Consider the following 25,741-nt stretch of genomic DNA (forward strand, 5'->3'; position numbering starts at 1 on the left):
GCTGGGACTACAGGTGTGTGCCACCATGCTCAGCTAATTTTTTGTATTTTAGTAGAGATAGGGTTCCACCATGTTGCCCAGGAGGGTCTTGAACTCCTGAGCTCAGGTGATCCACCAGCCTTGGCCTCCCAAAGTGCTGGGATTATGGGTGTAGAAATTCCAAATTTCAAATCTGTGGCAACACAACGAAACAGGACTTGGACTGAACACCATCAGCAGCAGCAAATACAACACACTGAGACTAGCATGACACTTAATACAAGAGAAAATTTATAAGTAAAACTATACTCGGAATAAGAAAAAGTTTAAAAGGAAGAGTAAAATGTAAATTTCCAAGATAGATTTAGCAGCAGCCTTAACTCCTTGATACCTCTTTTGTACATAATATAGAAAATGTGATTAAAACTCTTTTATATTACCTATAAAAAATTCTTAATCCTAGACTGATTTACTTTTGACTCTCAATGAACATTTACTAAGGAATACAAATAGCTGATATATAATTCCAACCTAAAAATGGTTACACAATTAAATATTCTGCAAAAATAACCATTGAGAGGGAATTCCTACTCTTAAGTTAGTTGAGGATAGAAAGGTGTGTTTGTTTACTCAGGGCCCAGCAAACTGTTTGCATATAATGGTCTGCAAAAATGATTGCTGGACAAAAGGGTGAGTGCTCACACACATAGATACTTTGTTTTTAGCTTGAGGATGTACTGCAAAGACCAGTAAGAAGAAAAATTGGTTAGATTTTATATTATGCATCTTTTTATTTCCTTTCCATTATTGTGGCTAAATTGGGAGTCCATTATCTACTAAAGCTAGAGAGAAGTGTATAGAGTTTTCATATTTGACATGATGAACACCAATTGTTCCCTTTGAGATACAACCCATAGTTACATGGTAGCATCATGTCATCTGTCACTCTTTTCCTGGAGATACATCTTGAATGGTACTGCAGAGATGCTAAGCCATTATTTTAAAAAAATTCTTTCAAGAGAGCAAAAGCCCTAAAGATGAAAACAGGCTGTTCTCTTTCCTTCTCTCTCTGTCTCTGTCTCTCTCTCTCTCTCTAAGGTGAACGAACATTCATTCATCCTGGAAATTATAGATCAGGCTGAGTAACTTGCTATGCGAGGATTTACCAGAACAAATTATCAAGCACTCTACAGTCACATAGAACGTTATAAAATGCTGTATGACAATCAACAAAACAGAAGAGTAAATCTTTCCAGAATGACTTAACTTACTTCTTCAGATTTGAAGACACTATGTAGACAATGGTGATAGCAACTAAAATATCAACAAAAATCAAACTCTAAAAAAAAAAAATCAGATTCATGTACAATAAGGAAATTGATCAGTAATTAATATATTGCACTCGACTAGACTGTTACATCTGAAGGTTAAATGTATGTAAAAGTCTTTTGTCCTAATTGATGAATAGAAGTCTGTTTGCTGAGTCTGACTTCATGGTACAGTTTAATAACAGTAATCTTTCTTATCTGGTTGGAGAGGCACAGAACATATGCTAGCCCAGGTGACGCTAGGTATTTAACATTATTACATTATTTGATTCTCACAACAAACCTTGAAAATGAGAATTATCTCTACTTCACTGATGAGGGTTGGAACCTGCACCACTTAATCACTCTTCTACCCGGTTTCCCTCAAACAGTTACATCAAGCACCTGATGCTTTGCATACCTTTGCAGATATGTCCCTCTCTGCCTGGGGTGCTTTCTTCCTCTATCAATCAATCATGTTTCTTCTGTAAGGGGAACTTAGGGGGTTCTGCCTCATGGTTCCAGTAATACTTTTTACTTTCACGCATGTGTGTGCATCTCCTCCCATTGGACTATGAGCTTCTCAAGGGTACAGTTCGCATCTTGCTCACTGTTGAATTCCCACAGCCCAGAGAATGGCAAATGAATAATGGGTGCTCTATAAATGTTTGTCGAATGACTGAATGAATGTCGATGAGTTATAAAATAAAATGGGTAAACAACACATAGTCATTCCAATGCTCATCTTCCACTTTACTGTACCTAAGCTAGCTGTTCATTGTGAAGGCTTATTAAAGAACTATCTATTTGCTTCAGCAGAAAGGAGGCTGACAAGAGGGTGGGCAGACATTGCCCTACTGTTGGAGAAATATTCACTGTTCATTATTATATGGGCTCAGAGTCTATGCTGGGAAGTACAGGGGCATGAGGTGGAGGTGCTGGGACAGCCCTCATCCTCCACATGTCTCAGGCTGGCGTGGCTCTAGGAGGTTCACTCATGCTTCCCAGGCTATTGCAGGTTCTGACATAGGAAATGGTGCATCAGCCAAGATAGCAGCACAGAACCATCCTCAGGCCACAGGGCAGTGAGACGCCCTAGACTCAACCACAGGTGAGACCTTGACCTTGACTGGATGTCTCGCTTCGGAAGATAGAGTGGGCTGCTTTTATTACAGGGTTACTGGAAAATCAAGTTCACATCTCACTTTATTAATCACCACTCTGTTTAAGGAATCTAGAGTTTAATTTCAATAATATGGAGGAAAAATACAAGTAGAAACTGTTGCTTGCTTGCTTTCTGCTTGGAAACTGGAAAAGCCCCTCTCAAGATCCTTGAATCAGGAAGAAAAGGAACGTCTCACAATTGCTCACAGGCAAGGGAGGTAGCAGGATAAAGGGATGGGGGAATGATCACTCGGGAAGGTCGTTTCTATGGAGTCTCAAATGACAGGCAGAAAATACTCTTTCCTGTCTCTTCCTTTTAGGATCTGGGTCAATCCCAAGATTTTAAAGATTTTTGTTTGCTGGTTGTTTTCTGGGAGAAGGACAGGTATTTTAAACTGCATAATAAAGGTGATCCACCGGGGCTATTTTTAAAAACATGGTTTCTGCAAAGTGAGGTTGCCATGGGAATTACTCATCCCTGTTCAAAGCCGGGGTAATTACTGGGAGAAAATCTTGCCTAATGTGCTTTTGTGTTTTCTGCAATGCTTCATCAAACTCCAGCCCCCTTGCGGGGTTGCTGTCAGTTTTTTTCCCTCCCTTAACTTACAGTCTTCAGGTACCTGGGGCTTCACTATTTTCCCTGGAAAGAGAAAGGTGATTCCCTCTAGCACAGCGAAGTCAGAAGTTTCTCCTGTACAAGATAACCATTAAGAGAACAGTTTTATTTTATTGTTCCTTTGTGTGTGTTATGAGAATCACCGATAAGCCATCCTCTAATGTCCTTTTCCTTTCACTCCAGTCACTGAGGAAAAATAGCCTCCATTTGCACAATTTGCAGAGGGCTGGGTGGTTTTTTTTTCATGTAGAGTGAAGAACCTTGCCTGCCACTTTACTGTGACTAGCATCTCCAAAGGCAATTGGGATTTTAATGGAAATTTCCAAGTGCTCGCCGGAAAATACTTTATAAGGGGAGCTAATGGTGGTAGGGTCTATGATTGGAATTTTTGTTCTGTGTTTATGCACTCTTGTTTTTAAGCGGCTTTCAAGTTTCTTAATAAAAATGAAAAAGGCTTGCCGTATTTATAATACAAATGCCAGAATGCTGTCTCCGCAATTTCTGCTTCAATTAAATCCTTATCACGGAAATCCTTTGAAGAGGGATTTTCTGCTTTCGATTTCCCTGGCCCAGGGGCACTCGACAATGGTGTTATGAAGAACACCAAGAACGGTGGGAACTATTGCCGAAAATGGTGGATCCTGAAAAGAATTAAGTCTACTTTTCTGACAACCTAGATCAAGTCAAAGCTTTAGGAAAGCGTGGATAAGTAACAGGAGCAGTTGTCTTGCTGCCTCCCATATAGGGTCCTCTGATGAAGAAAAAATACGTTTTTGACATTCCACTTTCCAAGTGGGAGCAATAATACATGCTGTACGGGATAAACCGTGTTATTCCAACTGTACCTGGGGAGGGTTCGCTTCGGGCGGGCGCTCAGAGGGGCAGGTCACGTTCTCTTTAGACTCCTCCTCAGCCCAGCACACACCTCTCAAGAATCTTTTTATGTTTGTCCTCACCAAATCAAAATACCGTGTTCAGGAAATATGAGAAACAATCACATTTCCTTTTAGAGAGAAAATAAACTCATATTTCAATTTTCTGTTTCCGGTGGGATAGTGTTACTAGAGATTTTTAAAAGCATGTCATGGTTTTGTGACTTTGGCCATAATGCCTATCAGCTCTCAATCCTCTTCCTGGAGATAAGTGGTCACAACCACAGCCCAGACTTCTGGATTACAATCTGCTTTGGAAACAAAACAAAACCTGCTTTCTAGTCTATGCAAACTGCAATTTCAGACTGACTGGCTGAAGGCAAGGCACTATCTTCCCACTTGTTTATTCACTGACATAAGACGTTCTGCTTCCATGCCCTGTGCACAGTGTTGAGTGGATTATAACTGTGAAGAAGAGAGGTGACAAGTTTAGTTAAAAAAAATAAAAATAAAAAAAGCCAGGCATGGTGGCCATGCCTGTAGTCCCTGCTACTTAGGAGGTAGATGCAGGAGGATCGCTTGAGCTCAGGAGTTCAAGGCTATAGTGCACTGTGGCCGTGCCTGTGAATAACCACTGCACCCCAGCCCGGGCAACACAGCAAGACCTTGTCTCTAAAAAAATAAAATAAAATAAAAGATAAAAGTAAAGCCTCTAAGGATAGCTAAGAGTAATATGCAAGCCTCTAAGGATAGTTAAGTGTAATATGTCCATATCATAATTTTTCACTAGAAATTTAGAAGCAAAGGATGATCTCAGTTGAAATCTAATTAGTGTCCTGGAAGACCAAGCACAAAGCAAAAACAGAGAGATGGCAATCCTAGGGGAGAAACAAGCAGATGGAAGAGTAACAATTGAATGTAAAACAAATGGAAATTTCCCTGAGCAAATATCTTAGTTGGGAGTTGAAAAGACTCTAGTTGGAGCAGTTCTGATGAAAAAAGACATATAAGAAATATCCTAAGAAAGGTTCTGAACTCCAATGACACACAGAAAATCTTGCAAGTTTTCCCAAAGAAACAAGCAAACCAAGTCTACCAAACAAAAGCCTAATTACTAAAAAGAAAAAAAAAAGACATTGGCATCAGACTTGTCATCTACAATCTTGGATTCTGCAAAGATAGTAGAATAGCATCTCTAGATGGCTGAAGGAAAATCAACACATGGAAATCCTTGAAAAAGAAGAGACATCCTGCACAGAAAATCATCATCATTTTCATCAAGAGCAACATGACTGAACTACAGCAGAGAACCTGGGAACTGGGGGAGAGGTAAACGGGAGAAGTAGTATCACATTAGGGGAGGGGAGGCGAGAAAAAGGAGGAGAAAAGGGGGAGGTGAAAAAGGAGGAAAAAGGGGAGGCAAGAATAAGGAGGAGAAAAAGGGGAGGCAAGATAAAGAGAAAGGCAAGGGAATTCCAGAGGGTTCATCCCTGTGGGAAGGGAAAGAATGTAGAGAGAAAGTAGATCCTGGAGGATGAAAGAGTTGGCATTTTACTGTCACATGACCACAGAGAAATATGGATTTTGTTATAAGCAAAAGAAAAAGGGCAGTAACAATGTAAAGGAATAAAAAACACTCTAGGAATTCCAAAGTGAATGCTTGCAAGTAAGCTAGATGTTTTTGCAAACTCTACTGTTTAATCTCTTTAATATTAACATACAATTATTAATCTTTCATTTTCTAACTGAACTGACGTTATGTGACCAAGCTGATAGATACAGTTTGATACTATGCATACATATATACACACAAATACATTTATATATTATATAATTATATAATATATATTACATATACACATATGCATTTATATTATATATTATATTTTTATATAATACATATTTATATATTATTAATATACAATATATAATATATATTTTATAATATATAATATATACATACATATACATTTATATTATATATTACATAATTATATAATTATATTTATATGTATATGTGTGTATATATAAATGTTTACTTATTGTACCCAGGCAATACATTTTATGTCTTATGTCTTTTTTTTTTTTTTTTTTTGAGATGGAGCCTCACTCTGTTGCCCAGGCTGGAGTACAGTGGCGCAATCTCAGCTCACTGCAATCTCTGCCTCCTAGGTTCAAGTGATTCTCCTGCCTCAGCCTCCCAAGTAGCTGGTATTACAGGCACCCACCACCACGCCTGGCTAATTTTTGTATTTTTAGTAGAGATGGGGTTACACCATGTTGGCCAAGCTGGTCTCGAACTTCTGACCTCAAGTGATCCACCCGCCTCAGCCTCCCAAAGTGCTGGGATTACACAGGTGTGAGCCATGGCACCCAGCCCTTATATTATGTTTTAAAAAAGTGAATAAATGAAAAGTTACATTTCTTTAAAATTATTACCTAAATTTGCTTTATTTATATATAGTTCCCTATTAATATTTTGCTGTGGAATCTGAAAAAAAAATTTTCCCATCTACTTTTCAAATGATAAAGAAATAGGTAAACTAGAACACAAATAAGCTCTTGACCCTAAGTTCCTGCCACATACTAAGCATTGAATAAATGGCAATTCTTTTGACTGATTTTAGAGAAACCTACTCTGGTATTCTCTCTGATTTATTAAGTATACATAAGCAGTTGTACCTGCAGGAGGTGGCAGGTCATTACACCTGGACTGAGCCTTGGAGATCCTGGCCCTTTATTCTGCACATGAGAAAATGCAGATTTGGGAGGCTCTTGATGTTTACAAAGTCTCATGGCTGCTACATGGCGCAGCTCAAAAGCTGACACGGAGAAATGCAAAATTTTACCGCACAGAGTAAAAAATGTTAGGTTTCATGATATCTTTTACAAATGAAATCATTTTTTTTTTTTCATTATTCTCTTGAGAAATTGGATTCCAGGACCCTAAAGAACTCTGCAGTTCTTTTCTCAAACACACATGCTTTTTAGAAGCCTGGTTATTTGAAACAGCGGAGCTTACTTTTTGGTCGATGTATTTGTTGTCCTCAATTGCTGAGCGTTTGGAGTGGTCGCAGGACGAGGAAGAGGTGGAAGGGAGGCTTCTCAGGAGGCAACATGTGTCCTGTTGCTGGCGGTCGATAAACTGCTTCATAAAACTCTCCCTTTGCAAATGAAGTATACGCACATCAGGCATTATTAATGGAATGGAGCAAGTGACAGCATTTTGCAATGATAAGTTTGCTTGAGCAAAGATAAAGCAGTGACAAAAGATCATAGACAACTAGATCATGACTAAAATATTTCATTAGCAACGGCTTCCTCGAAACTCAGTGACTCCTGCTTAAAAAGCAAAACCCTTGAAATAACTTTCAAGCAATATTACTCAGTAACTGATGGTAGTTTTTTGAATCTGGTTTTTTTTTTTGAGATGGAGTTTCACTCTTGTTGCCCAGGCTGGAGTGCCATGGCACAATCTCGGCTCACTGCAACCTCCGCCTCCCGGGTTCAAGCGATTCTCCTGCCTCAGCCTCCAGAGTAGCTGGGATTACAGGCATACGCCACCACACCCAGCTAATTTTGTATTTTTAGTAGAGATGGGGTTTCTCCATGTTGATCAGGCTGGTCTCGAACTCCCGACCTCAGGTGATCTGCCCGCCTCGGCCTCCCAAAGTGCTGGGATTACAGGTGTGAGCCACCGCACCCAGCCCAGTTTTTGGAATCTTATTGTGGTAATAAAACACCTTTTTTCCCCTCTAAGACTTGGAAGAATTAGTTGCTCTCTCTAAATGTCCATTTATCATAAGAATGATTAAGAGAGAATTTTACATTTTAAGACTCAAAAGCAAGTGCCTTCATCTGATCTTCAAAGCATAATGAAAATTCAAGTAACGTCTCTTCAAATTACCAAATTCAATTAATTTTGTTTTTTAAGATTAGAAATGCAAATATATTTCTATCTGAATTTTAAATATTATGGCACCACATCCAGTCTCATACTTTTATAACCCTCCAAAGAATTATTTTTAAAACTAGTAACATATGACTATAATTCTATTTGTAATTTCTTGAGCTATAACTAGAAGAATTTCCTTTTATTATTAAAAATAGGTGTTTAAAGCATCTTTTATGCATTTGCTTAACTGGAGGGCAAACATGGTAGAAAATCAAAATAGTATGAGTGGAGAAATGCGGTGGTTCTTCTTTTAAAAAGTGGAAGACAAATTATATGGTAACCTGACATGGTAGGCTAAATAAATGCTGTAGTAGTACACAAACTGGGCCAGCTGTGGTTTCTCTGTTTGCTTGAAGATAAAAGGGCCACAGAGGCAATTTTAGTCTTCTATGGTTGGGGTCAGAGATGGATGTCTACCTGCCATCCCTGCAACATTGAACAGCTTCTCCAGTTTCCTGGGCCGTCCCATTCCCGAGGAGTCATCCCAGAGAGAAGCGATGGGAAGCAGCCTTCTTGCTTAGGGTACTGCAGTTATAAAGTGACTCTTCTCTGAATACATTGCTTAAAAGGTCAAAGTTGTTTGTTTATTTATTTTTTAAAAATAGAGGTAGAGGTAGTAGAAAGATAGGTAATAACTTAAAATAGAAAGGAACCCAACCCACATATACTTAAAAGAAGGGTTAAATGAGACTTAAGATGGTGAATCTTTTACGATGTATGTGACACACGCAATTAAAGGAATACTTTGGTACCTGATTTTAGGAACTGTAAAATCTGAAGGAAGCTTGGAGATTTTCACCATTTGTGGTCTGTTTGGAAATTTTTCAAAGATTCGCAGGCGCAAAGGGAGCTTTTCTTTGGTGTCTGCATTTGCTTCACTTTGCTTTAACTAAAGAAAAAATGGAAAGAAGAAAAAAGGGGGAATCTATAATACTATTATACATGTTACACAAAATTAATTTTAGAATGGAAGCAATAATAAGTAATTACATGAAATGCCAGTAGATGGCAGCGAAGGCCTACCAAGTATATGACTCTTACCCGAAATAAATTGCTCCATGAGCTAAAACTTTTGAGTTACAGAAATAAACAAAAATAAAACTTAACAACAACAACAAAAAACTAAACCGGAAAAAAAATTCAAGGAAAACGTTATGTTATTTTATTCCCAAAGAGAAGCCTCTTTTCATCTCAGACATTTTGAATGGTTCACTATTACTTGCATATTTAAACAATAAAATTTGTTTACACACGTATAAAGCTAGGATTAAAAATTTTAAAAAACATGAAAAATAAAAAAAAATTAATTACAGAATCATACCAAGTAGCATTTGTAAAGAGAGACAATGGCAAGACAATTGGTTATGTCATCTAGCAGATTAAAACAGAAAAGCTCAAAACAGAACCACCACCTTTGGTCCATGCAGCGAGTTTTCTATTTAGCTGCAAACATGTTTGGACACGACGAACTTAAATGCCATACGATATCTTTGTGAGAAATGACAATCAAATGGATTTATTTAAGAGTATATATTTATATTTCTACAAATTGAGTTTCAGGGAAGCTCAGGTTTAACATCATAAACTGGAACAAGGCTGAACTAAGATATTGTGAAGGTGGACTGTGGCTTGCAGAATTCATGCTTCACTTTCCTATGCTCTCTTTTTCTCTCCCAGTGCAGATGTCTCTTGGAGTCCCTCTTTACTTCTGTTTACCTCTCCCCTTCTCCCGGACTTTCTGCAGACTGGAACACACTTCCCCATGTCTGCCCTGTCTTCTGTCCCGGCTCCCCAAACTGCATCTTTTAACGCTGATCCCTTTCAAATAGTACATTTAGTTCAGTCTGCCTTTTTGGAGGGGTTTGGGAGGCAGGTTTCAAAAACTATCTGCTCATTTACCTCCTTTTTGGGTATGCTTTTACTCTATAACTACAATTTGTCTTAGATGTTGTGGAAAGATAAGAATTAGAGGCCAAGAGAGATTTTAAAACAGGAAGAGAATTGGCAATGCACCCCTCTTGCACGTGGAAATACAAATTGGCTAAGGAGAAGATGAAGGCTTCTTTTTGGGGAAACATTCCCATTTCAGTATGATGGATAATTCAACTATGCAATTGGTTGTGAGCTCATGATGAGATGATCCTGATTTCTGGTTTTCTTAGTAGGCTGCAGAAATTGCTCTTACATTTTTGTTTTGTGTAACATAAACATTTACCTTAGCCATTTGTAAGTCTGATTTGATTTTGTGGGTAGCCTTTGGTTTTTCTGTCTTAGATGGTAATCTTATTTAGAGAAGGAGTCACTGCTGTTCATTGCCTCCTCCCCTCCTAACTGGAGTGCTCAACACAGTAATGTGTGCAAAATGGAGTGTTCTCAACAGTTCCATGGTTATGATGATGCCAGTGGCAAGGAATTAGCTCCCAAAGACACAAAACAAAAACTAGTAGCATCTCCGTGATGTGTACACAATCAGAAAAACGATTCCATATACGAATAAAGAGATTTACCAGGAAGAGTCTTGTTTTTTATAAGTTGATACAACTAGTAGAAAAATATTTGTCAGTGGTAAATAGAGCAGAAATAGAAAAAGCAGTTAATTTATTAGATCAGATCAGAGTGTAAGGCAGGTATATCCGGCCAAAGGTGATAAGATAAAGCAGAAATAAAGTATTTGTTAACTCATGCATTTGCCGACTCATTTATTTATGCATGGATACTGTCACTTATAAATCAAATCTTATAGGTCAGGTTCTGCGCTAAGTTCAGGGGATATAAAAACAAATAAGTCAGGCACTCGCCCTCATGGAGCCCACAGTATAACTGGATAGATAGTTCTATAAACAGACAATGATAATAAAATAGAATGGCCACTCTGGGTAAATATAGGAACAAAGTGCTTGGAAACACAAGGTAGAGAGGAAAGAGAGAAATAAGAAAAAAAATGAAGGCACTACTTCTATTCCAAGAGACTTCATGGGCAGCAGAATAGAGACACATGGTCAGAAGAGTTGACTTGGGGGCTCTAGATGTATCAGCACTGTATGTATATTTTATGAGAATTCAATGTCTTCGAAGAGACAAAAGGGCAAATGGTATATTAATTGGGACATGTCATTGAAATGAAAACACAGAGTTCTTTCCTAAAAACCTCTTGGCCTGCCCACTGCCTGCATCCCCACCAGTGCCTCCCTGGCCAATGTACCACTGGGTTCCTGCACTCCCTGCAGTGATTTCTCCGTGCTTCAGATCTTTCTAATCTGTTCTTCATTCTGTGGTTATTGTAATTTCTCATGCTCTGTCTTAAAACCTTTCAATAGCAATCCATTGCCTTTTTCTTTTCTTTTCTTTTTTTTTTTTTTTTTGAGATAAGTCTTGCTCTGTCGCCCAGGCTGTAGTGCAGTGGTGTGATCTTGGCTCACTGCAACCTCTGCCTTCTGGTTCAAGCCTCAGTTTCCTAAGTCACTGGAATTACAAGCATGCACCACCACGCCTGGCTATCCACCGCTTTTAACAAACAAAAATAAAAACTTCTGTTTTAACAAACAAAAATAGAAACTTTTTTTTTAAAGATATGGGATCTTGCAATGTTGCCCAGGCCAGCCTCAAACTCATGGGCTCAAGCGATCCTCTTGCGTCAGCCTCCTGAGTAGCCGGGACTATAGGTGTGAGCTGCCATGCCTGGTCAAAATCTCAATCTTTGATCTAGGCTCAAAGGCCTTTTTTTGGTGCCTCCCTGCCTGTCCAGCCTCAGCTAGCCCTATCCCCACACCATCAGTCACATCCTTCAGTTGCTCAGAAACATCTGCACCCTCTACCTCAGAACCTCCTTACCTCCCGTCCTTCTGCCGGGCTCCCCTCTCTTCTTCTTTCTCTCTTGAACTCCATCAAATTCTACTTGTTCTCCAGATTTCAGTTCTACTAGAAATTCCTCAGAGAAGCTTTCTCTGACAAGGTTTTCCTCTTACAAGCTCATAACATGTTAGGATGAATCCTGTAATATTGCTGTTTGTGTGGCTCAAAGCAGTTGAAAATCTGCATTTTCTTACGGTTCAATTGAATCCACATTACATTAGTTTCCTAGGACTCCTGTCACATGTTACCACTAGATCGTTAGCTTAGCACAATAGAGATTTACTCTCTCAGCATTCTGGAGGCTAGAAGTCAAACATCAAGGTGCCAGCAGGGCCATGCTCTCTCTGAAGGCTCCAGGGGAGAGTCCTTCCTTGCCTTTCTCTTGTTTCTCGTGATTCTCAGCCATGCTTGGAGGTCCTTGGCTTGTAGCTGTAATGCCCCATCCCTGCTTCTGTCTCCACGTGACCTTCTTGGCCTGTGTGTTTCTGTGTCTCTGAGTCTGATCCCACTCTCCTTTTCCTTATAAATGCCAAACACTGGATCATCCAGAACAATTAACTGATTACCTCTGCAAAGACTCACTTTCCAAAGATGGTCTTATTCTGAGGATCCAGCTGGACACACATTTTGGGAGAATGCCGTTAAACCCCCTACACGTACTGTCGTTTGAGGCTATATTGTGTGATCCCTTGAACAACAGATCTCTTTTCCCTGAGACTGTAAACTTGGTGAGGACAGGAACCATGTAGGGATCTGCTCATTATTCCAGGGCCAGTGGCTGGCATGGCGCTGGACACAAGGTGAGCTGAGCAAATATTCAGTGAAGGAATAATGGCGTTGATCAGGTGGTGGAACTCAACTCTAAACTAAACTCTCCAGCAGACGAATGGGAAATAAAAGATTGTAGATATACCCTGAAGTGTAGAGAGATAAACATAAAATATCTATTGATTGATTGAATAAATTTGTTGGTGTGGAGTATGTGTGTCCTTAGATTCACAGAAGAGAATAAAATTAGACTCCTGTGTTGTTTAACCTGAATGGCATCTGTCATTAACAAACTAATGAAGGTTGAGACAAAGTACAGATATAAACATTTTGTAGGCTGGGCATGGTGGATTATGCCTATAATCCCAGCACTTTGGGAGGCCGAGGTGGGCGGATCACGAGGTCATGATATTGAGACCATCCTGGCTAACACAGTCAAACCCCGTCTACTAAAAATACAAAGAAATTAGCCGGGTGTGGTGGTGGGTGTCTGTAGTCCCAGCTACTTGGGAGGCTGAGGCAGGAGAATGGTGTGAACCCGGGAGGCGGAGCTTGCAGTAAGCCGAGATTGTGCCACTGCACTCCAGCCTGGGGGACATAGCAAGACTCCGTCTCAAAAAAAAAAAAAAGTTTGTAAAGGGACATGTCAGGGAAATGGCAAGATATATTTTATCAAATATCCTTGAATATATTAACATACGTAGGATACCAACAGTCACCTTGTTTACATGTTTTAAAAACGGGTTCCACCCCCATTTTAATTGGTATTAGAGATATTTACACTCCCCAAAGCTTGTATGCTCCTTAGGAACAAGATACCATTTTAAATTTACTTCTCTAGTACATTCTAGGGAGTAGAAATAGAACTCTGTAAATAAATGAATTAGAACTCAGCACCACTTGGTCATTGCACTGTGAAACTACAAAGAACAGATGAGAAGCTCTTTTTGGAAACTCAGAGGGTTCTTCACAATTTTGCAAACCTGGCATCATTGCTGTACAGATGTGCATAAGGGCCAGTCAACATAGAGGAAGATGAGTGGCTGCTTGAAGGGTAAGTATTTCAAATCTCACCGCTGAGGCACTGAATCAAACCTCCTAAAAGCAAGGAAGTGTTCTCTTTCTGGACGGCAGTTCCTATGCACTCTTTGCTGTTATTGAGAGAGAAGCAGCATCAACTAAAAATGAGTACAGGTACACCCAGCAGCCCTGTAGGTCCTCTCCTAGGTGAGTGCCTGCAAGAAATGAGTGCACACCCATATAAGGCACAAGACATCCCTTGGCCACAGCAGTGCCAGTTGTTAGAGTACCGAAATGTGAACTGTCCAAATGCCCACTAGCAGTTGAATGGAAAAATACATTTGGATTTATTTAAATATTTGAATGAGTTAACTACATCTCAATGCAAGAATGTGGATTTCACAACATAACAGTGAGTGAAGGAAGCCAGACACAATAACAGAGTACATACTGAATGATTCCAGGCAGGTGAAGTTAAACCAGCAGGTGACACTGACATGTGCTGCCGGGTGTCTGCAGAGTGGGTGTCCTGGGTGGGGGTGGAGGGGAAGGGGAGGGAGTATGGAAAGGGGCTTCTAAGGCACAGTCAATATTTCCTGAGCAGGGTGCTGGGTGTGTTCAGTTTGCAAAAATGTATAAAATACATCTTTCTATATGTATATTGTAGTTCAGTTAAAAGTTTTTAAAAAGGGAAGATGATATAGTTAAGCAAAATTACTCAATTGTTACTTCAGCACTATCAATCACCATGAACTCTGACTTCTTTCCCAACCCATGATTTTGACCAAACTACAGACAGAGAAAAAGGAAGAAAGAGTAAGATGGGAGTAGACAGGGTATGTGCTGGTGGTGGGGGATGAGGTGACCATGACAAATAAAATATTACACATTACTTTGAAGACACTATTAAGCTTTTAAAATGTAATGAAATCGTATTCTACCTTTTATCCAAATTCTTTTCCCATTTTTTTGCATTTAAGCAAAGATTTTCCAAGATTAAATTTACTTTGATGCAAATGAATGAATAATATAGATTATAAGAAGTGGATCTGAATTTTTAAGATCATTATACTACACCAAGAAAAGAAGATCTTTTAACATAAAGTAATTATAATTGTAAATGTCCATTTCAAAAGTGTTTTAAAGATCATGATTCTTGAAGGGAAAGAACACAGTGTAGAGAATCCTGGGATTTTATTTTTCATATTGAAAAATCTAATGTAAAGAACAGTACAAAGGCAGTTTATAATGGCCTCAGCTGAGCATGAAGTCTGACTGCAACCGAGAGATCAAATGATAGCTTTGTCACACATTCACATGGTAAAGAAAAGCACATTTGCAAGAATGAAATTAGAATCAAAGAAACAAACTTCAAACCTTGAGCTTTAAGACTAGAAGTCATCTAAGCTCAGTGTTCTTCTACGCCTCAGCATCTGCCTGGCTGAGATATCATTATACATTGGGCGGCTGAAAGCCTCTGCTTCCCCTGGCTTCTCAAGAGACTTCGGGTGTAATTGCTCTGCATGACACATACTGTGTTCTGCCTCATCGCTTAAATCTTCCCTATTTCAGCCTGTGCTTTCTTCTGTTAAAATATTCAAACATTATTCAATTTCAGTTCCTTTCTGATTGCTGTGAGGAATAGCTGAATTGAAGAATTACCTTAAATACAAATTTTTGTAATTTTTTTGTATGATTTCCCAAAAGAAAACAATTTAAAAAACATTCAGACTTGGGAGATTCTCATTTTGAAATCCAGTCCGTGTTAGTTTGAAAACTGTGCGTAGATTTGTGAGTTGACATAACTGTAGAATATTTTGTGGTTGTTCCATATAGGAAAAATAACCACATTATCTTCAATCAGGAGAAAGGAAAGGAGTTCCTCCTCTTTGTTATGCAAATAAATTACGGCTGAATTCTCTTTGCTTCTTTACACAGTGGCTTTGGCTGTTTTTTCTGGATCTATATATATGACATAGCAATTCAGAACACAGCATCTTCCTAAGGCGTAAACTATTATTTTTTCAAGGGAGTTTCTCTTGCTAATTTGTATATGTGATTTTACAACCCAAATTACACAGTCAAAACAGATGGGGTATCTGGAATAATGATCACACATGTTGGTTTTTAATAATATCTCTGTGTAATTATAAAACCTTAATATATAAATATAAAGAATATCCCTCACTGACCTGTGAAATCCAACACAGAATTTATTCAGGTGGGTGGGCATTGTCTTTTCTGCTGTGGACAACAAGCAACCAACTCAAAATAGTGCATAGAAGACAGCGATACTGAAGACTTTTCAAATGTTTCATTTAAAAACATGTTTAAGTTACTAATTTGCCCCCTTTTACAAAAATATTTAATACATCCAGTATGCCCAAGGTCGAAGTGGGGTTTCAATTATTTAGGCACATCAACTGAAGTCATAGATATAAATTGGAGGGCTCATTTCTTGGTTAGCCTATGGGCCATAAAAGCTACATTTTTATGTGACAGCTGACACCCAAAATGCTCATAACATTAGCTGATTAATTGCATGTGCTGTATCCTGGCTGGTTACTCATTCGTCCAAGCAATATGCTCCTGAAGTAAGTGTGAAGAGAAGCTCTGTTTTCAGAGGAGCGGGTACACTGGGCAATTAAGTGGCTGTTTGTGCTTGTTGGTTTGGGAGCTCAGCAGAGCACTTACAACAGACTGTTGCATTTATGCCATCTATGAGATCCCCAAAATGTGCATAAAATGTTTACTTTCATGCTGTTATCACAACCCTTAAGATCTTACAAGCTTTAAATGTCCTTCAGAAGGTTACTTTGTGCAACAACATAAATAATATTTGCAGCAAGGCTAAGCTAACCAACAACTCTAATAAACTAGTAAAAGAAAAAAAAACCTATTCAAAAACCAGAATACCTAATTATGTTGAATGAACACATTTTGCTCACATTATTGTCCCTTAATATCCCATTAATATCATTAATAATTTCTTAGAGACAGTGGTGATAAATAAAGATTGATTTTGTAGGTTTACTCTTCTAGGTCCCAAACATCTCTATTTTATATTGTATCTCTCCTTTGTTATTCAACTGAGACACAGTTGTTTCCATTAGAGAATTTACTGAGTCATAGAAACATGCTCAGTATGATAAAAAAGTATATATCTTTTTGCTCCACTTCAGATGAAATTATATTAGAATTTCACGTAAACTAGATACTTGGTTCTTATTATGAGATGATTATTCATAAGTGCTAGGGGAAAATGTCATACCAAAGGGAATTCAGGACACACACACACACACACACACTCCCTCCCAGATACACACACACATACACTCACACACACATACACTCACACACACATACACACACACTCCCATGTAATTTTTCTTTTTTTAAATTTATAAAACATCAGAGATAGATAGCATAAGTAAAAACAGTAAAAAAGTAAGAAGACATGGATTTAAACTTTTGTTCGGTTTTATAATCTCTTCACCCCTTTGGATTTCAGTGTTCTCAAAAAATGAGATCTTTAGTCTTTTACATAAATGCCAGATGTATAAGCGAGCTAGCAATATGCCTGTAATTTGAATTACTCAAGGGAAATGTGCCATACAAACCAAAGCTATCACCATGCCACAGTGACTGCTTGCTCTACAGGAGGATGACTTCACCCATATGAATGGGGTGACAGGTACATGCTCTTGAGTCCCTTTCCTCTGGCTAATCTGAGACCACTCAACCTCTCCCTCTCTCCCCAATTTCTTCTCCTTTGCTACGTTGATTGGATTGTTTTCTCAAGACTCTTGGTTGTAAAAACGAAAATGAAAATAGGCAGTTAAACCATTTCTCGTGATCATGCCTCCTTCGCTATTTAAGCTTGCTTCTTCAAAGAGATGAATGTACACCACCATTATGTCACTTCCCACCCCTCTTCCATCCTCTCCTGTCTCAGGCGTCCCCCCTGCCTCACTGAGGCTGCTCTTGGCAAAGTCAGCACACTTCCTATTTTGCTGAACCCAGTGGTCACTCGGTCATCCAAATTTCATCTCATTGAGACTCCTGAAACCTTCCTAACTGGCTTTCTGTCTTAGTCTTGTCCCTTTAAACCAATCTTTTAGAACATCTAGAAAAGAAATACCTTTATGTCCCTCTGGTCCTTAAAGCAATGCAAAGACTATCAATTATGTATAGAAGAAATTCTAATCTTCTTAGCATGGCATAAGTGGGCCTTCCAGTGCTTTGCCTTCTGTGCTCTAACCCGTAGGTTTGTGCCCCCCTCACACAGGGATGTCACATGAAGATACTGTTCCCCATGCCTGCAATACACGTATTTAACTCTTGTAAATCCCTCTAAAACCATCTTCTCCAGGAATATTTCTCAGAATAACAACTGGTAGAGGAAGCAGTAAACACGCATGCTGGATATGATGCTGAGCACTTTATGCTAATATTATTTAACCCTAAAAATTAGCTCCCTGATGTTGGTACCATAATCAGCTCCATGTTATGCAAGGTCATCGATGAGGAAACAGGTCCATGGAGCTTCAATCAGCTGCCTGAAGTCACACAGAACTGGACTTCTGGATTCCAGAGCTTGAGCTTCTAAAACTGTTGTATACTGCCACATCCAAACAACATTTTCAAGCAATTGGTACGCTTTTACTTCTGAATCTTGTGCCTGTTGTTCCTCTTATATGGGATATTTTCTCTCACTTTCCTAAGAAAATTTTATGCTTCATTTTTAGACACATCCTCCAGGACCTGCCTCTAAACCAAATTAGCCACATCTTCCTCTGTGCACCTTGCATTTAGTCACATCTTCCTGTGTGCTCCTTGCATTTAGCCACATCTTCCTCTGTGCACTTTGCTCAGCGGTTTGCACTATAACTTTCTAATTATGTGTGCTTTCCCCTACTAGCATGACACATTTTTAATTAAGGGCAGAACTCTCTGTAGCCCTGTGGCCTCACGTTGTACACACGATACAATGACAATCCAGTGGTGATGAGATGAGAACAAGAAAGCAACACTAATAGACTCCCATCAACAGGCAGAAGAGGATCATTTGTAATATTTCTCCTAATTCTATTATTCTTTTCTTAGAGCCTTTACAATATGGAATCATCTATATTATCCAGCACAAGCAAGTCTTCCAATTTCAGACGAGTTATATTACTGGCAAAGATGAAAGAGGAGTAATGACAAGTTACATCAGATTTTCTACTAGAAACAAAATCACAAAAATCACATGTGGCTCTTGATAAAGTGTGTGTTCCCAGCTTTCTGAGATCAAAAAAGCATAATAAAGTGTAAACTTGATACAACGTATTCATGGCATAAAGTTACATACATGTATGTATCTTTGAACAAGGCAACACAGGAGCTAATTTATATGTTGCATTATTACAGCTTACCATAAAAAATTCTCATCCTATTTACAACGACACTATTTTGAAGTAATTTAAAATTTACACGAGAGTTGCAAAGATTGTACAGAGAGTTCCTGTATACCTTGACCTAGCATGTTATATACCGTAGAACATTTATCAAAACTAGCAAATTAACCTTGGTCAAATACTTTTATCTAAAGAGCTCATTGGGAATTCCCAGGTTTTTGCATGAATGACTTTCGTCTGATCCAGGAGCTCATCCTGGAAACCACATTGCATTTCATTGTCACATCTCGGCTGTGACAATTCCTCTAATTCTTCTTGTTGTGAGTGACCTTGATGGTTTTGAGGTGTACCGGTCAGGTAATTTGCAGAGTGTCCCCCAATTTTGGGTTGCCTGAAGTTTTCTCATGATTAGACTGAGTTTATACATTTTTGGGACGAATATCATGGAGATGATACACCCTTCTCATCATATCAGGGTGTACATGACATTGAGGTTAACTGTCCTTACTTGGGTCAGGTGACGCCTGCCAGGTTTCTGCATTATAAAGTTACATTCAATGTTTCTCTTTTCCTACTCCATTGGCTTGAAGCAAGTCACTGACTTTAGCTGACACTTAAAAGAGAAGAATTAAAGCTTTATCTCTTAGGAAGGAGGAGTATCAAAGAATTTGCGGGCAGATATTAAAGCTGCTACAATAATTTAAAAAAGATGTGGAGAGGACACTTTGAGGCCACGCAAGTGTTCTATTTCTCCTTAAAGTTTCACATACTAATTTTGGTATTCGTTAGCTCTTGCCTGTGGCAATTACAATGGTGTCCTAATGGCCATTTTCTGTTTCCTTCATTTATTATTCTATTATTTCTATTTCTCTATGTTTATTACTTGGAATTATTCTGTAAGAATCAGTTGTCCCTTCTCCTTTATTTATGTATTCAATCATGTATTTATATAAATATGTATTTGTGACTATTTATTGTATTCTTTGGGTTATAACCCAATACTGTCCTTATTCATTTCACTGCTCAAAGTCTTCCTGCTTTGGCCACTAGGGGCTCTTTCAGTCGGTTTCTCTAGTCTTCAGACATATATCTATTTTGTTTGTTTCTTTTTTCTTTTTTTTTCCTTTTTAGCTCTTCTTTATTTTCTGGCACCACAAAAATGTCCTATCCTCATCTTGTGTTTTCTTTAATTCAGCTCTAAAGCTCTACAAAGTCACCCATTACCGTTGTCAAAGCTGGTTGAGCCAGAAACTGGGCCAAAGAGAAGGACTTTCTATAAGACCGGCCAGCACTGCGAGGCAATCAGAGATGAAATTCCTGCCTAAAAGGAATCATATTGATTAGCTGGATCAATCAGATCTGTTCTTGTTGGGAGTTTTGAACTTGAGACACAGAAAATGTTTACTATTTGCAATGGAACTGAAAGTGAAAATACACAAGGAGGGAAACAGAGACAGACTGAGTTACCATAAAGGCAAACACCAGCAGTTATTAAATGTTGTTCTTCCTCAAGGCTCCAGTATCTTTTTTCTTCCCACCCTATACAACCTCATCCAGATTTATACCTTCCACTATTATGAAAATATGGAGAACTTTACTAGAACTGAAGCTCAAAGGAGGCAGTCATTTTTGTCTATTTTGTTCACTGACCTACCCCACATGTCTAGAACAGCACCTGAATAAATAATTAAGAATTACATTGAACTTCCACATTTATATCTCCGGGCAGCCATCCTTCTCCCCTGAACTCCAGACCTATACACAACTATTAGGTATCTCTGCTTAGACATCTTGAAAGATTCACCAACTCAACATGCCCAAGGCTGAGTTGATGAACTTTTCCCCCAAACATGATTGTATGCTAGTATTTCTTGACTCAGTTAGTAGAAACCTGAAACCGGGAGTCATCTTTGAGACTCTCCCACTCATGTCTTTAAATCCAACCTATCACCAAGTCCCTCTTGATTTTATTTTCCAAATAGCTCTCTGGTTCACCACTGCCTCCCATCTTATAAGCTTTCAGTGGCTCAGGTCAAAGGTAAACATTAAAGGTAAATATCCCAGCTGGCATGGTGGCTCATGCCTGTCATCCCAGCACTTTGGGAGGCCAAGGCAGGTGGATCACCTGAGGTCAGGAGTTCAAGACCAGCCTGGCCAACATGGTGAAACCCCGTCTCTACTAAAAATATAAAAATTAGCCAGGAGTGGTGGTGCACGCCTGTAATCCTAGCTACTCAAGAGGCTGAGGCAGGAGAATCGCTTGAAACTGGGAGGTAGAGGTTACAGTGAGCCAAGATTACACGGCTGCACTCCAGCCTGGGTGACAGAGTGAGACTCTGTCTAAAGAGGAAAAAAAAAAAAAAGGTAAATGTCTTTACTGTGTTTCTCAGGGCACTGAATGGTTCATGCCCTGCTGACTTTTCCACACTTACTCTGTACCACTCCACCCTGGTCTTCCTGCATTCTGGGTGCACAGAGGCTTTCCCTTCTCCCTGGAGGTGTGCTCCCCTCCCCTGACCCACCACACCTCTGTGAAGTCCATAAGGCTCATCTTGCAAAACTTAGCTCTCCTGTAACTTTCTTCATCCTCACCCTTGACCACCATTTGTGTCAGGGTCTTCTACGAATGTCTCTCCTTAAATGATGTTATTTTCTGAAGAAAGCTCATCTCAACCTTTACATAGTTAGGAATTATTTTAATTACTTGATTTACATCCAACTCCCCTATTAGACCAGAAGTCTCCATGGGAGCAAAGAACTTATTTATTATTGTACCTGGCCTAGCCTTGTACACATGGTAGGGACTCAAATATTTGAAGAATGGATGATAAAGCAGATGGTGAGGATGCTTCCAGGAGAATGGAAAAGTACATGAATTTCTTGAAAAAAGATCCAAATGGACTGTGTGAAGCTTGAGTCCAAAAGGAATCAGGGCAGTGACTCCAGCTCCAGCACGTTCCTATTTAATGTGTAGGTCCACACAGGGTAAACCTTACTATTCTAACTCCTCACAACAAATCTTAACACAACTATAAGAAAGCCTTTTTGTAATTCAACAACTGTCAGGTGCTGCATAAAACTGAAAACTAATTGTCATGCTTTTATCTTAGAACCACTGCAAACCTAGTTTTCTATTGCCTGTGACAGGATCTGAAAGAAAAAGTGCTGTGAGGTTGCTCTTCATTATCATCCTTGATGTTTTTAACAGTACAGTGCAGTAAACTCATGCTTCTTAACAATTTTGTTCTCTTGATTAAAGGAAACAAAATAAAATAGCATCCTTATAGTTAAGCAGTGGGTGGTGTTCAGTTGGAGTTGAAGTGTGAGCTTCTCTCCAGTTTGGGCACATTTCCCCTCCAAATCCCACTATATTTTATTTTATTTATTTTTTTGAGATGGAGTTTCACTCTTGTTGAGATGGAGATTTGCAGACACGATCTCAACTCACTGCAACCTCTGCCTCCTGGGTTCAAGTGATTCTCCTGCCTCAGTCCCCGAGTCGCTGGGACTACATACAGGCACATGCCACCCGGCTAATTTTTTGTATTTTTAGTAGAGACAGGGTTTCACCATGTTGGCCAGGCTAGTCTCAAACTTCTGACCACAGGTGATCCACTTGCCTCCCAAAGTGCTGGGATTACAGGCATGAGCCACTGTGCCTGGCCTATTTTTTTTTTTTTTAATTGAAGGGTTACCTTGCAGAGTGCTGTGGAAACTGGAATGAAAGTAATTTTGAATTAGCACAATTAAAGAATGATACAACCGACAACCCACCAATGTGAACTCGAGTGGACAATCTTAGGTGTGTAGTTTCATGTTTGTTCCATGGTAAGAGAGATCATGCTAACAAAACAGTCCAGAGTATCCGTGGATGAGGCAAAGAAAAGGTCTCTAAAGCAAAGTCCCTCTGGTTTGGGTTAATCATACATGAAATGAAATTTTGGAAGGGCTTACAGAAACCTTTCCTCTAAGAAAGTCTGAAGTCTATAAAATTTTACTATGATGGGGTTTGATTCCTATAATCAAAGAAAGGCAGAATAAAATAACTCCATCTGCTGAGAAAGCTGCTCCAGGGTGGTGCAGGCTGGCGCAGGATTCCAAAGGTATGTCCATTGTTCCCTGCTGCCCCACGCTCTCAGCCAGGCTACTTGCCAGCTTTAGAAGGGATCGTTTCTTCTTGAGTCCAGAGAACAAGGCTCTGGAGGTGTGTTAGTTGTCTAGGGCCGCTGCCACAAAGTTCCAAAAAACTGGGTGGCTCAAAACAATAGAAATGTATTGTCTCACATTTCTGGGGGCTGGAAGTCTGAGATCAAGATGTCAGCAAGACAAGCTCATTCTGGAGGTTCTGAGGGGGGTCTACTCCACGGGGCTTTTCCAACTGCTGGTGATGGATCTTGGTGATGGACCCAGCAATCCTGGGTGTTCCTTGTGGACCACATCACTCCGGTCTGTTGCTCCATCATCACACGGTGCTCTCCCTGTGTGTCTGTGTCTCTTCTCTTTTTATGAGACACCAGTAATATTGGACTAGGGTCCACCCTAATGACCTCATCTTAACTTGACTGCATCTACAAAGACCCTATTTCCAATCAAGTTACATTCACAGGGACTGAGGGGTAGGACTTCCATGTATCTATTTGAGGGACACAATTCCACTCATGTCAGGAGGACATCAATTCTAACAGGTACTTCTCCTGTTTTCAGCTGACTTCTGAATCTCCCACTTTTACTTATTTGACTGTAAAAATCCAGTTGACTGTTTCTATCTTTATCTTTTTTTGGGGGGTTCGGGGGGACAGGGTCTTTCTCTGTTGCCCAGGCTGGAATGCAGTGGCACAATCACGGCTCACAGGAGCCTTGACCTTCCGGGCTCAGGTGATTCTCCTACCTCAGCCTCACAAGCAGCTGGGACCACAGGCCATGGACCACCACACAGCAATAGTTTTTATTTTATTTTTTTGTAGAGTTGGGGCCTCACTATATTGCCCAGGTTGGTCTCCAACTTCTGGGCTCAAGTGATCCTCCCACATTGGCCTCCCATATTTCCACTTTTTGATTGACTTCTAGATTCCTAGGCTGTTGTTTTTATGCTGATAATTGATATTCCCAACTTTTGAGCCTCTGTTGTGACTTCTTGGCTTAAACCTTGATCTAAACTGTTCTCAGTCTTAGCCATTTCATTTCTTCAAACCAATTTTATTGCTGTTCATATCTTAGTGTGACAGAGAATTTATTATAAAAAGCCTAACATTTATTATAAAAGTAAGAATTTATCGTAAAAGTAAGTAGCTATTTCAGAAATAGCAGATCAAATGCTCTTTAAAATTATCTTTTGAGATTTACATCATGGAAAGTTATGGGCAATAATAAACTGACATGAAAAGAGTCATCTCTGACCAAAAGATTGAAAGAATGGCTTCACGTGGAGTTAGGCAGCATCAACAGGTTTGAGTGACACGCAGAGTTTTCCAACTCTCAGCCACTACTTATTTATAGGTTCTTCAGGGTATGGTCCTCTAGCTCCTGGGCAGCCATTCCCTGGAGCAGCAGGCATCCTTGATATCTCATATTTCCAGCTGCTTGTGCTTCCTACCTATTGACTTCAGTGTGTTATACAAATATTCTCTATGCATATCACAATGGGAAAAGGTTGGGTAGCACTGTAGCAAATGGTGTTAACATATCTAACAAAATTAAGAATCAGTCAGCAACCAGGTGGTCTATCTGGAAACAGTATGAGGAGTTTGAGGGAAAGGTTGGTGATCCACCTTCACTTCCTTACCCGTCACTGATTCCCTATCCTCTGCAACCCAGCTCTGTATCATCAAAGGCCCTGAGCTTGCTCTTATTGCCATCACTAACCACCTCCTTATTGTTAATATGGCGAGCAGTTTTAAAGAAAAGAAATTAATTGTGGCAAAAAACATATAACATAAATTTTGCCATCTTGATCATTTTTGTTGTGGCTGTTGCTGTTATTTGAGACAGGATCTCACTCTGTTGCCCAGGCTGAAATGTAATGGCATGATCAGAGTTCACTGAAGCCTTGATCTCTTGGGCTCAAGCAATCCTTTCACCTCAGCCACCTAAGTAGCTGTGACTACAGGTATGCACCACCGGGTCCAGCTACGCTAATTTTTTGTATTTTTAGTAGAGACAGGGTGTCGCCATGTTGTCCAGGCTGATCTCACACTCCTGGGTTCAAGCAATCCGCCTACCTTGGCCTCCCAAAGCTTTGGGATTACAGGCATGAGCCACCACGCCCAGCCCCATCTTAATCATTTTAAGTGTACAGTTCGGTAGTGTTAAATAGTCACATTGTTGTACAACAGATCTCCAGAACTTTTTCATCTTTCAAAATGGAAACTCTGTACCCATTGAACAACAGCTCCCTTTTCCTCCTCTCCCCAGCCCCTGGCAACTATCATTCTGTCTTCTGTTTCTCTGAATTTGACTACTTTAGATAAACTCATATAAAGAGAAATCATACATAGTTTGTCTTTTTGTGACTGGCTTATTTCACTTAGCATAATGTCCTCAAGGTTCATCCATGTGTATCATGTGTCAGTTTTATTCATTTTTAAGGCTGAATGATATTTCATTGTGTGTAGATACCACATTTTGTTTATCTATTCATCCACTGGTGGATACTACGGTTGCTTCCACCTTCTGATTATTGTGAAAAATACTACAATGAACATGTATGTGCAAGTATCTCTGAGATTCTATTTTCATTTCTTTTGGATATACATACCCAGAAGTGTATTATATCATATGACAATGCTATGTTTAATTTTTTGAGGAACTGC

General features: G+C 39.4%; 1 protein-coding gene across 6 annotated transcripts in view; it reads right to left on the reverse strand.

Annotated features, from left to right (window-relative positions):
* Window positions 1-25,741, reverse strand: part of NALCN (sodium leak channel, non-selective) — a 342,682-nt gene that overhangs the window by 79,699 nt on the left and 237,242 nt on the right. For all 6 annotated transcript variants that reach the window (XM_021929744.2, XM_003914045.4, XM_009192178.4 and 3 more), the window contains 2 exons: window positions 8,646-8,782; window positions 6,961-7,102 (listed from right to left, as the gene is read on the reverse strand). In XM_021929744.2, the coding sequence (XP_021785436.1) occupies window positions 6,961-7,102; window positions 8,646-8,782 (279 nt within the window). The remainder of the gene's footprint in view (window positions 1-6,960; window positions 7,103-8,645; window positions 8,783-25,741) is intronic.

Source organism: Papio anubis, chromosome 15 (genome assembly GCF_008728515.1).
Source record: "Papio anubis isolate 15944 chromosome 15, Panubis1.0, whole genome shotgun sequence".
NCBI lineage: Eukaryota > Metazoa > Chordata > Mammalia > Primates > Cercopithecidae > Papio > Papio anubis.